A 13503-nucleotide genomic window follows, 5' to 3' on the forward strand; every position below is an offset into this window, starting at 1 on the left:
ACTCATCTGCTCTATCTGCCTATTCCTATACTCACTAGGAAGTGGCACAGGGAGTAATCCAGAGATTACAACCTTTGAGATCCTGCTTTTCAACCCGCTACGTAGCTCCCTAAGTTCTTGTTACAGGACCTCATCCCTCTTTCTACCTATGTCATTGGTACCAACGTGAACCATGATCTGACTGTTTGCCCGCCCCCTTCAGAATGCCTTTCAGCTGTTCACTGACATCCTTGACCCATACCCCAAAGAGACAACACACCATCCTGGAGTCATGTCTGGGGCACAGAAACATCTGTCCTCACTATTGAGTCTTCTATCACTATTGTTCTTCCTCCCTTTCTCCTCTCCCCTTGTGCAGCTGGGCTCTGGCAGCACTTCCAAAAGGAACCGTTACTCTCAGCGTTTTCCAACACAGAAAAACTGTTCTTGAGTGAGATGCACTCTGGGGCTTTATTGACTACCTGACTACCTGCCTGCCTCCCTTCTTCTGACTGGTGGTCACTCATTCCTTCTCTGACTGCACTTCTTTAACCTGCAGGGTGATGACGTCCAAAAACATGCTATCCACGCAACTTAGCCTCGCAGATGCACTGCTATGCCTCCAGCTGACGCTCAAGATCTGAAACCCAATGCTCAAGCTGGTCAAACTGGTGGCGCTTCCTGCAGATCTGGTCATCCAGACTGCCAGGAGAGTCAAAGACTTCTCATATTCTGCAGGCCATGCAACACACAGGACTGAGTTCCCCTGCAATACCAATGGTTAAAATACTCTCTCACCATAAATTTAAGTAGAAAATTATTTAAGTTTTTTTTAAAACAAAGCTAGAACCTTACCTTTCCTTAATGTAGCTTTAAAGTGGAGAAAAACGCTTACTCACTGCCTACCAATCAGCCCTCTGCTTTGTGCGATGTCACTTTTGTCAGTCTTTTCAAATTCTGCTGGGGTTTCTGTTTTATTACCCCAACTCACGTCGTCCTTTCTCCCCAACTAACGCTGCTCATATTCAAATTTGTCGCGCCTCATTTTTTCTACTTCATTTACTAATATGCTAATTTATTCATTTTAATTGAACATCTGTCATCGGCTATCCCTTGATTCGAGAATGACATCTACTCAGGCTTGCGCGTTTCTGCTTCATGTGACTGAACTGGCTGATTCTTGACTCTCTGCTCTCAGATCTTTGGCACAATGGGCAGCATGTCCAAGGTAGCAGGATCCAGAGTGTAGGATACGCTTCCTTTTCCTTCCATCCCTGCAGCCACTCTGTCTCATCATTAAGCCATTAATGTCAATGCTGCCACGCTTCACGGAGAGCTTCAGAGTATCTTTGAAACATTTGCTTTGCTCTCCCTTGGAACTTTAGCCATTTGAGTCGAGAAAGATGACCTTTTCTGGGAAACGCTTTTCAGAAATCCGGGCACAATGCCCAGCCCAACAAAGTTGCCTTTGCAGTTTTGTCTAAATGCCTCTAGAACTGGATTCAAGAAAGCCACTAGTGTTTGTTCGAGGGATCTCCCATTGAATCTTGAGGATGCAGCATAAGCATTGCTTATGGAATCTCTTTAGCACTCTTAGATACTGTTGCTACATAGTCCAGGTCTCAATTCAGTAAAGGAGTGTGGTGACAACAACTGCTCTGCATACTAGGACTTCTGTTGACTTGGAGGTCTGTTGTCGTCAAACACTTGCTGCTATAGTTGTAGAAGGCTAAGCTGAAACAGCTGACCCAGTGTTAGGTCTCTTCAATGGTGGCCTTTTGAGAGATGGCTGCCAAGGTATGGGAAGTGCTCAATATACGAGAGTCTCTCCTTCAACATATATGCGATCCTTCAACATATATTAGGATGACCAGGTGTGGGTTGACAAATAAGTTCTGTTTTAGCAACATTCAAGGCTAGGCCAAGTTTCTTGTCTGCAGAAATGAAGAGATTGAGAGCGGCTTGCAAATCTAGTACAGAGTGGGCAACAACACTGTAGTCATTTGCAAACTATAGATCATGTGTATTTATGGTGGTCAGTTTAGTTTTGGCAAGGAGGCAACTGAGGTAAAACAGTGCTCCAACTGGATGGTATTTAATACTGACACCAAAAGGTAGATGATCTTTGATGAGGTGAATAGCCACTGTCAGGTAGATTGTAAAAAATATGGGGGCTATCACCCAGCCTTGTTTGACCCCAGTCTGGATTTTGAAGGCACCTGTTTCAGATCTCCCACTCGAGACATTACCGATATCATCATGAAGCAATTGCAGGATTGTGAAGAAGTTTCTCGGACATCCAAGTCTTGAAGCATATTCCATATAGCCTCGTGATATACTGAGTCAAACATTTTAGTCAGGTCGACGAATGCAATGAAGAATTCCTGGTGTTCTTGACATTTTTCATGCATTTGCCTGGCGACAAAGATCATGTCAGAGGTTCCTCTGGAAGGTCTAAAGCCACACTGTCTCTGGGAGGATTTGCTCAGCCACAGGAAGTAGGTGATTCAGGAGAACATGTGTCAGGATTTTCCCTACCAAGGGTAAGAGAGAAATACCTTGATAGTTTCCACAGCATGATTTATCTCCCTTCTTGAAGATAGTTACAGCTGGCATACTCCTGAAGTCGGGGGGGGGGGGGGGGGGGGGGGGGGTCCTTTTTCCTCTCAAATCCGTGAGTGCAAGGAGTGTTGGTGTGAGCAAATTCCCACCAGCTTTGAAAACCTCAGCTGGAATACTATCGTGGTTGCAGGATTCATTGTTTTTACATCCGCTTAATTGCACGGTGCAGCTCTCCTATTGATGGTCGTTCACTCATGGCTTCTACAGTAGGGTATGGTGGGGGAAGTTGAGGGTGGGGGATGGGGTGGAGATAGTCTGGAAAGCATCAGCTGCCTTTATGGATTCATGGTTAAGGAATTTTTGCAAATGCTCTTTCTAGCATTGACAGATGGCAGTCATCCTTAAGAAGTGCAACACCATTGGTGAGCGAAGGGGATTTTGTCCATAGATTGCTTCAAAAAAAGCTTCTAACGTCATGGTGGTCAGCATATTGTTGGATCGCTAGGACTTTCTCTTCCCGTCCCTTGTCCTTTATCTTCTGTATTTGTCTTTGGGCATCACCTTGAACTTTTGGAATTCTGCCTTCTTGATTGCAATCTTGGATTGTTCTGCCAGGCAACAAAGGCTGCTCGTTTCTATTCTAGGAGGTTACAATTTCAGCATCATTTTCATAGAACCAGCCCTAGTGATGACGACACTCAAACCCAATGGGCTGGGCACAGGAGTCCACTACAGTTGACTTTATTTCATCCCACTGTTCATGAATTAAGTTGAGTGTGTGAAGATCTTCAAGATTGGTTGGAAGCTGCACTTTGAATTCCTCTTTTTGCTCAGACTGCTTTAAGGCCGAGGTATTAACCTTCTTCATTTTGGACCTTGCAATATCTTGGTGCTAGGTGAATGTTCATCACTGATCGACCAATCTGTCCAGGAGGCATAAGTCTCCCTCATGGATGGAGTGAAACAGAGATCATTTAGATTTTTGACCCAAACAATGACAAGATCCAGGAGGTGTAATGCTCTGACCTAGAATACCCCAATGTGGTTTTCTATTTGTCCTTCTGGCAGGAGTGGGTGTTTATTATAATGGGCCATGCTGAACACACTTTGTCAGCAGGACGCTGCCATCTGCATTGGCTTTTCCCACATCTTTTCTCCCCCAGTGGTCCTGCTCCAGACATCGGAGTCACGGCCAACACTGGCATTAAACTTCCCAGTAGGATCATCTTTTCTTCATTTGGGATGGCAGTGAGGACTTAATCAAGGTCAGAATAGAACTTTTCCTTAACATCTTCATCAGAGTCAAGGGTTGGGGCACAAGTGCTGATAACAGTGACATATTGGTTAGGACTGAGTTGTAGATGAAGTGTCAGAGGAGTCTTTCATTTATACAATTGGGTACATCCTCCTGCTTGTTGCTTCAGCTGCCTCTCTCCAAGAACGCAAATCTCACTGAGGGTGATAATATCAATTTAGAGTCTTGTCAGCCCACGTGATATGATTGAAGTTCTCCCTGACAGTCACTGTTGAGATTATTCAGGAGTATTCTAACATTCCAAATTGAAACATTTAAAAAAATTTTTCTTTGACCACAAAGATGGTAATCCCACAGGTGTGGTTCCTGAGCCTGGAGAAAGGGCAGCTTATTTTTAGGGCACCTTTTCTAGATTTCACCCCATTTGGATTAAACAGAGCAGTCACAGGTGTTGCTGCCCAAGCACACCTATGTTGGGACAGAGATGTCTAACAACTTTCATGCATTTATCCAAGTAAATTCTTGACTTGAGAATCCCAGGGTCACAGCCCTGGCCCCAGCACCAATTCTCCATTGCCGCAGTATTTGGTAAATAGACCCCGGTAGAAGTCTGCACAACTTTAACATGGGAACTTTGGGGCCTCGTCATTGTCCATACAATTTTGACAGATTGGTGATCAGATTCCAGTGAAGTGTCAAATCACGAATACTGGGACCATCTTGCTGCTGCAGTCTTCTGCCACTTTCACAGCCGCTGAGATGCAGAGTCTTCTGTCACCTGTTTGGCCATTGAGAACTTTTTGGACCTCACTTTACCTGGCACCTCCCACCCCCAACCTTGCCTTGCAAGAACCTCCAGGCAGCACCATTTAAGGGATTGTTAGGGCACACAAGGTAGCAATCCACGGAACTAAACAGCAGCAAATAGCAACCCCCAATTTTTTTTAGAGCTTCATTAATATTTAACCATTGTATTAATTTAGAATTTAATCAATAATAATGTCAATAACTCAAACACTATCAGATAAATTTGTAAAATATTTTCACCAATACCTACCCCTCATTCTTTGTTACTCTACCTCGCTCTTTCATTTGGAGCCCTCCATCGCTTTGTACCTATCCTGAACCTGTGTTCTCACTAAAAATCAAAGTTGATAATCCCCAGCTGAACTAAATACCCTAATTTACATTGGATTACTTAGAAAAACACCACAGAAACATGCCATTTGGCCCAACTAGTCTATAATTTTAAATTTTTTCTAGGGATGTGAGCATCGCTGACAAAACCAACATTTATTGCCTAACCCTAATTGCCCTTACTGATGAACCGCCTTCTTGAAGTACTGCTGTCTGAGTGGTATAGGTACACCCACAGAGCTGTTACGAAGTGAATTCCAGATCTTTGATCCCTTGGCTGTGAAGGAACGGTGATAAAGTTTCAAGTCAGGGTGTTGTGTGGTTTGATGGGGAACTTGAAGTTGGTGGTGCCAGCAACTGCTGCCCTTGTCCTAGGTGGTAGAGGTCACAGGTTTGGAAGACATCGTCAAATGATGCTTGGCAAATTGCTGCAGTCCATTTTAGATGGCATGCACTGCTGCCACTGGGCACCGGTGGTGGGAGTGAATGTTTAAGGTGATGGATGAGGCACTTATCAAGCAGCTGATTTGCCCTGGACGGTATTGAGATTCTGGAGTGTTGCTGGAACTGGGCTCATCTAGGCAAGTGGAGGGTATTCCCATCATGCTCCAGATTAGTGTCTTGTAGATGGTGGGCAGGCTCTGAGGAGTCAGGAGTTGAGTTACTCGCCACAGAATTCCCAATCTCTGATCTGCTCTTGTAGCCACAGTATTTATATGGCTGCTCCAGTGCAGTTTCTGATCAATAATAATCTCCAGGATGTTAATGGTGAGAAAACATGTGAGAAGTTCCAGAAGGCTGCCAAAGTACAAAGTAACTTATGAACACATTCCTTGTAAATATCAATATGCTCCAAATCCATATATCCTAAAAAGTAATTCTAAAACGGAAGACAATAAATAATATTATGGAGTATTGGTTCTAAGACTAATTTAAACAATATTGAACTTAGCCTATACTTAATCAGGGGCCACAGTGTAACAGAATGTATTAAAATCGTCCACAGAATAACCTGCCTGTGAATATCTGATGATAATATCTGGAAATTCGATGATTTTTGCATGCATAGATCATGGATTGAATAAGGATCTCTCTTGTATGGGCTCAGTACCAGACTACAGAGTCCATTTATCCGTAAGTCCTCATATAAAATATTACTTATGTAAAATAAGGGAGATTCCAGAGGTTACTACAGGTGCTACTGAATTGGATGGGCAAATACTGACCTTGTCAGCGATGCCAACATCTCATGAAAGAATAAAACAAAACGTACAATACTAGGCTGTAGACGAGTACAGGACTAGTCAGAGCTTACTAAGTTGAGCTGGATTTTTGTAGCTCTCTCTTTAATGTTAATAGTAATCTCTAAGTTTCTCAGTAACAGCTAAATGGACAGATCAGAGGTGGCCCAATCTGCTGAACCTTACAGCCACATCTGATAATCTTCAGGCATTTGAGAGCTGCAAGACACGGCAACCTTTACAGACATATTTTACTATTGCACATACTTCTGTGAAGAAAACTTCAGCTTTTTCCTCTCTAAACTTCCATGCTTCCTTCACATAGTTCTTTCCTCTCTCATCTTCCAGGCTTCCTTCGTACACAATTCAGATCATAGCAAAAATAAACCTGCTTTATAGATGCACATCAGAGCTAGCACATGCTTACTGCTTAACTGACTTTGGAAGCCTTGCTCTTCCGATGTGGAAAAACAGTCAAGAGTTAAAAAAGATTGATTTCATTTGGGAAAAAAAGATTGTAACTATCTACTGAACAACGAACTTGAATCACAGTATCTCAGAATCAGAATTATTATAGCACAGGGCACCATTCAGCCCATCATATCTGCAACAGCTCTCCGAATGAGCAATTCGCTTAGTGCCATTTCCCCACCTACTCCCTGCAACTCTGCACATTCTTCCTTTTCAGGTAACAGTTTAATTCCCTTGAGAATGCCTCAATTGAACCTGCCTCCATCATATCCTCATGCAGTGCATTCCAGACTTTATGTGTGTGTTGTGTGAAAAAGGTTTCTCATGTCACTTTTGTTTCTTTTGCCAATTACTTTAAATCTGTGCTCTCTTGTTCTCAATCCTTTCACAGGTAGGAACAGTTTCACCCCATCTACTCTGTCCTGACCCCTCATGGTTTTGAAGGCCTCTACCAAATCTCCTCTCAGCCTTCTCTTCTCCAAGGAAAACAGTCCCAACTTCAATCTATCTTCCTCATCCCTGAAACCATTCTCCTGATTTTTTCTGCACCTTCTCCAATGGTTTCACATCTTACCTAAACTGTGATGCCTAGAATTGGGCATCAATTACTACTGTTTCCTGTCACTCGGCCAATTTTGCATCCATGTTTTATTGTCTGTTTTACTCCATGAGTTGTAACTGTGCTCACACGTCTGTTGTGCACACACTTTCAAATGCCTTTTGGAAGTCCATCAACAGCATTACCCTCATCAACACACTGTTAGCTCTTTAATTAACTTGGGATTTTTTTTGAAGACTATTTTACCTTAACAAATGCTTTCCTTAATTAACCTGCATTTGTCCATGTGACTATTAACTTCCCACCACCAAAGTTCAACTGACTGGCCTGTAGTTGCTGGGCTTATCATTGCACCCTATTTTGAACAAGAGTGTAACATTTGCAATTCTCCAGTCCTCTGGAACCACCCAAGTCTAAGGAAGACTGAAGAATAATGGTCAGTGGCTCTGCAATTTTGACTCTCACTCCCCTCGGTATCATTGGAAGCATCTCATCCAGCCAGTCATGGTGCTTTATCACTTTTAAGCACTGGCAGCCTATTTAATACCATCTCAACGATTTTAAATCCTTCCAGTGTATTAATTACCCCTTCTTTCACTATGGGCTAGATAGCACCTTCTCCCTTGTTAGAGACAGATGCAAAGAATTCATTTAACAACTCAGCTATTCATCTGCCTCCATGTGCAAATCCCTTCTTTGGTCCCAGATCAGCCGTCGTCCTCTTCTTACCACACTTTTGTTATTTATATGCCTATAAAAGACTTTGGGATTCTCTTTTACGTTAGCTACCAGTCTCTTCTCATACTTCCTCTTTGCTTCTCTTACTTGCTTTTTCACTTCTCCTCTGAGCCTTCTATATTGAGCCGGTTCTCCATTGTATTGTTCACCTGATACCTGTCAGAAGCACACTTTTTCTTCTTCATCTTACTCTCAATCTCTTTGTTCATCCAGGGAGCTCTGAATTTATTTGACCTATCTTTCTCCTTTGAGGGAATATATCTTGACAATGCTCAAACTCTCTCTTCTATGAAGGTAGCCAACCTTTGATTTCAACTAACACAAAAACAGAATTACCTGGAAAAACTCAGCAGGTCTGGCAGCATCGGCGGCAAAGAAAAAAGTTGATGTTGAGTCCTCATGACCCTTCAACAGAACTGAGTGAATATTAGGAGAGGGGTGAAATATAAGCTGGTTTAAGGTTGTGGGGGGGAGAGAAGTGGGGGGAGGGGGGTTGTGGTTGTAGGGACAAGCAAACAGTGATAGGAGCAGACATCTTTTGATTATCTGCTCCTATCACTACTTGGTTGTCCCTACAACCACACCACCCCCCCTCCCCACTTCTCTCCCCCCAACCACGCTCCCACCACCACCCCCCCCCCCCCCCCCCACACTAAACCAGTTTATATTTCACCCCTCTCCTAATATTCACTCAGTTCTGTTGAAGGGTCATGAGGACTCGAAACGTCAACTCTTTTCTTCTCCGCCGATGCTGCCAGACCTGCTGAGTTTTTCCAGGTAATTCTGTTTTTGTTTTGCATTTCCAGCATCCGCAGTTTTTTGTTTTTATTTTTGATCTCAAGTATTTGGCCTAGATCCATTCTTACCTCAGTGAAGTTGGCTTCCTCTGCCTACCCCCACCTCCAGTTAATTATTCTTGCTCTAGCTTGTTTTTTGTCCTTTTCCATAGCTAACCTAAAGCTTACAATACAATTATCATTGTCCCCTAAATGCCCTAAACGTTCTCCTTCTGATTGTTAAAAAAATTCAAAGTTCTCCTTCTGATTGTTAAAAAAATTCATTCACTGGATGTGGGCTTCGCTGGCTGGGCCAGCATTTATTGTCCATCCCTAATTGCCCTTGAAGAGGTGAGCCATTTTCCTGAACCGCTGCAGTCCATGTGGTGTATCTGATCCACTTGGCCCACATCATTCCCAAGAACCAGGTCCAGCAGTCTTTTTTGTCGGACTGGAAACATACCATAGAAAAAATTCCTGAACATGCTTGAGGAACACTTGCCTCTCTTTGTCCTTTAAACTACTTCAATCCCAATTTACATTCAGATAATTGAAGTCCCCCATTATAACCACTAATTCTTGCACCACTCTAATTTCCTTGCAAATTTGTTCCTCTCCATCCTTTCCACATCAAGCAATGTAATTGCACCTTTTTTGTTCCTTAGCTGTAGCCAAGTAGATTCAGTCTTTGACCCCTCTGGGACAACCTCTCTCTCCAGCACTGCACTAATCTCCTTAAATCAAAACTGCCACTCCTTTCCCTTTCTTTCCTTTCCAACCTTTTCTGAATACCTTGTATCCAGGAATATTTAGCACACCTTTATAGCCACAACATCGTATTTCCATGTCAATATGCACCTGTAACTTATCAACCTTATTAAACAGACTCTATGCATTCATTTACATGCACATTAACCCTGATTTAGAATTTCCTATGTTTTCTCCTTACTCTAAACCCACCTAATAACTTGCCACTTCCATGCACATATAGTAATTAACCCTTCTCCTCCATGCACACACAGTAATTAGCCCCCATCTCCCCAAACACAACAGGCAGGTAGGTAGTACAGGTATTAAAAAAGAAAAATTTAGTTTATCTGTTATTACTTGCCACAAAATGAATAACTTTGTTGTAGTAGCTTAATAGCACTAGTTAGCTCTTGCACGTTAGAAGTGAATGCAATTTTAAAGGCACAATTTCTTAGTGGAGATTGTCCTAAACAATTTACGCCCCTGGCATAAAGCAATGCTGTATAAAAATTTGAGAATATAATTATTATCTGTACAAGCTGACTAAATCATAATTCCATCTTTTAAATACACAAAAAAGAGTTAATGTTTTAAGCTTTGAAAGGTGCCAAGTACACGAGTATGGAAATTTTTGGACCTTGTTAACGCTGTAATTATCAAAATAAAATTAATTAATTTGTGGAACATCAGTATTTATCTATTCCAGGGATGGCCAAATTGCGGCTCACAATCTTCATGCGGCTGTCTGACAACAGAGTGCAGTTCATTCCTTATGCTGTGAAACCTGTTAAATCATGCTTGGAAGGAGGCAAACGTTCTTTGCAGCTTCAGCTGTGAACAGCATCACAGAAGGAGAGAACACGAGAGCAGGTAGTAACACTAGAGAGAGGGAGGAGGGTTATGGTCAGCTATTTGTTCCAGCGCATCGCAAGATCTCTTTGGTTGCATTAGTTAGTTAAGGCAAAATATACACATTTCTTTAGTTTGATTGATCAGTTGCCTGTTAACTATTGTTTGATCTGCTTAAAGTTAACTTGTTTGTTACAGCAGATGTCTTAAAAGTGAAATCTTGTTCTTTGGTTATTTTCATTGATCATTTGGGAAACTCATCTTTTAAAAAGTTATTGGTGTCTACATTGATCATAACACCAGCCTTTCCAGTACCTCCTGCCTCTCAATTTTCACTCCATCCATTACCTCTACCATCGCCATTTCTACCGACGTTTTAGCAAACTCCTCGTCAATAAACACGAATATAAGTATTCATTAAGTTTTCTCGTCTTGCCCTGCACCTCTAAGCATATATCATCCTCTACTACTTACATGCTGATGGAATATTTTTGGGTCCCGTTTTATGTTAACTGTCATTCTACTGTTATATTCTCTCTTTAGCAGTCTTATTTTCCTTCTACATCCCCTCTCAAATTATATTTGGTCTGGTTCTTACTTTAAGAATTCACCTGACATTACCCTCTTCTTTTGTTTCATCATATTCTCTATTTCCATCACCATTCAAGGAAACCTGGCTTTGATTCCCCTACCATTCCTCCTTGTTGGAACGTACCTAGCCAGCACCTGAAGCATCTCCTCCTTAAAGATTACCCATTGTTCCATTACAGTTTTTCCTGTCCACTTTTGGTTCCATTTTACCCCACTTCTCATCCCAATGAAATTAGCCCCCTTTCAATTTAGCCTATTTTGGATGGTTCCCTGCTCCTCGCATTACAAAGTTTAGATTGTTGATACAGATGATCACTCTTACCCAAGTGTTCTCCCACTGACACTTGTTCCACTTGGCCCACTTCATTTCCCAGCACCAGATTCAGCAGTGCCTTCTTTCCAGTAGGGCCATGAGTATGCTAGTCAAGGAAGTTCTCCCAACGCATTTAAGAAATTACTCCCCCTCCTTATCCTTTACTCTAGCACTATCCAATCAATATTTGGGCAAGTAAGTTCTTGTACATCTGTGATTTCATGCAGATTTGCTCCTCTACCTCTCTCGCACTACTTGGAAATTTATCCCCAATAGCATAATCACATTCTTGCTTCTCAACTCCAACAAAGAGATTCTAACTTTGCCTCCTCAAGGACATCCTCCCTTTCCAAGACAACAATGTCTTTCCTAATCAGTACTGCTATCCAACTTCCCTTTTCACCTTCCCTTGCTTTTCTGAACACTTCATATCCTTGAATATTAAGTTCCCCATCCTGAGCATTTGTAAGCCAGGTTTCCATTATTGCCACCACATCATATTCCCACATAGCTATTTGTGCTGGCGGCTTGTCAATCTTTTTCACTAGAAACTGTGCATTTACATAAATGCAGTATAAACCTTTGTATTCCTCATAGTCCTCCTTAGTCCTCTCCATTCTTTCGTACCATCCAACACTCACTTTATGCAGCTTATTTCCCTTTTCTACTTCCATGTGCTGATGCAGAGAATTGTTATTGAAGTTCACTTAACAGTGTACAATGTTGTTCAAACAATGGACCTGAACTCTAAACTCAAATTGCCCCATCCAATTCCTGGGCTCTAGATATGTTGTGGCTACCTGAAGTTCCACATGCCGTTCGAAATGTTGACTCAGTACATCCTTAATTGATCGGACCACATCCTGCGGTGTCGTCACCTTGCTAGAGAGCACTGCAGAAGAAAACATATGCATTAAGTATCCTTCCACTTATGAACATTCTGTATTTCCACCTGAGATATTACATAACAAGAGATTGGGCTGATAATCTTTTCCTTAAATCAACAACCCACAAGCAAGAGTTAGAAAACTAATCCTTAAGACAACCAATGACAATAATTCCACAGAACGGAGGCTAGCATGAAATTAGGGAGGAGACAAAATATAAACAAATGCATAAATTAGCAGGGTGGCAATATGCTGTTAATAAAAATTGACACCTGCAGTATTTCCACAGGAAATTGCCCAAATACCTGATTATTAATTTATGTGAAATGATCAACATGAGCTAAAAACAGAATTTTTATACATATAGTTCAAAGCTGGATATTTCTCTCAAATATGACCCTAGTGCTTCAGTTATACATTTCTGACAATGTTAAAGATGTAACCTGATTGGGTGTCATTTCTTCCTCTGAAATCTGCAATCTGCCCACATCATCACATTAAATGTATTTCAACTCACAGATTATCACTAAAACTAGCTTCAAGAACTTAGAACTTTGTAACCTGCAGTTAAATGATGCCCCTACCTGGAGGAAGTATCTTTCACACAAGTTACATACTTATCAGGAAGGTCACTCTATTCATCTAAGTTTTCCCACCCAGAAGGAACCTAAGTCTGTCCACCGAAGCATCTAGTGGCTTTTTAAATGATCCAGTTGAGTTGCCCTTCCTTGTCATAGCAAATGGTTTAGCACGGAGTAGTGCTCTGAATTAATGATCTGCAGCACCTCTACTTGAAAGCACTCCAGTTTCAACTTAGTCTACGTGTAACAAAATCCTTCCGAGTCAGACTTGCCCCATTGCACTTACAGTCTAGGCTGACATGAAGTGCAGCACTAAAGGAACTGCATTGCTATAAGTGCTATCGTTTGGTGAGACTTTGAACTGAACTGCCATCTACCTGTCCCAGTTATTTTCAGTGGACATTTAATATCCAAATGAACTTTTCAAAGCAGAGTTGGAGGTTTTCTTGATTCTGACAAAAACAGAGAATGTCCACCTTTGCAAGATTACTTATTGGATTCTTCTTTACTAGTCGCACACATGGTGACGATTAGATACTATGGGTGGAATTGTCCCAAGCAAGAGAAGGCAGGTTTGGGTACATATAGGGAGCTAAGTGATATTAGGTAGGGATACTGACATCATCCCAGGGTTTCACCTGGATAGAATTGAAGATGAGCAGCAGAGTCCCCATACAGCTGTTGAATAAGTAATTTAGATATTCAAATAGATCATGAAATATGGTTTTAATCCTTAAATCTGGATTTAACAGCCAGGGTTCCTGTTTCTAACCTGTCAATTCCCCAGGGTCACTGAAGCAAGTGCAAAGTAGGC

General features: G+C 41.8%; 1 protein-coding gene across 2 annotated transcripts in view; it reads right to left on the reverse strand.

Moving 5' to 3' along the window:
- si:ch211-1e14.1 (UPF0606 protein KIAA1549) overlaps positions 1–13503 on the reverse strand; it is a 325462-nt gene that overhangs the window by 150936 nt on the left and 161023 nt on the right. For both annotated transcript variants that reach the window (XM_041215470.1, XM_041215469.1), the window contains exon 3: positions 12022–12113. In XM_041215470.1, the coding sequence (XP_041071404.1) occupies positions 12022–12113 (92 nt within the window). The remainder of the gene's footprint in view (positions 1–12021; positions 12114–13503) is intronic.

Source organism: Carcharodon carcharias, chromosome 21 (assembly GCF_017639515.1).
Source record: "Carcharodon carcharias isolate sCarCar2 chromosome 21, sCarCar2.pri, whole genome shotgun sequence".
NCBI classification, from domain to species: Eukaryota; Metazoa; Chordata; class Chondrichthyes; order Lamniformes; family Lamnidae; genus Carcharodon; species Carcharodon carcharias.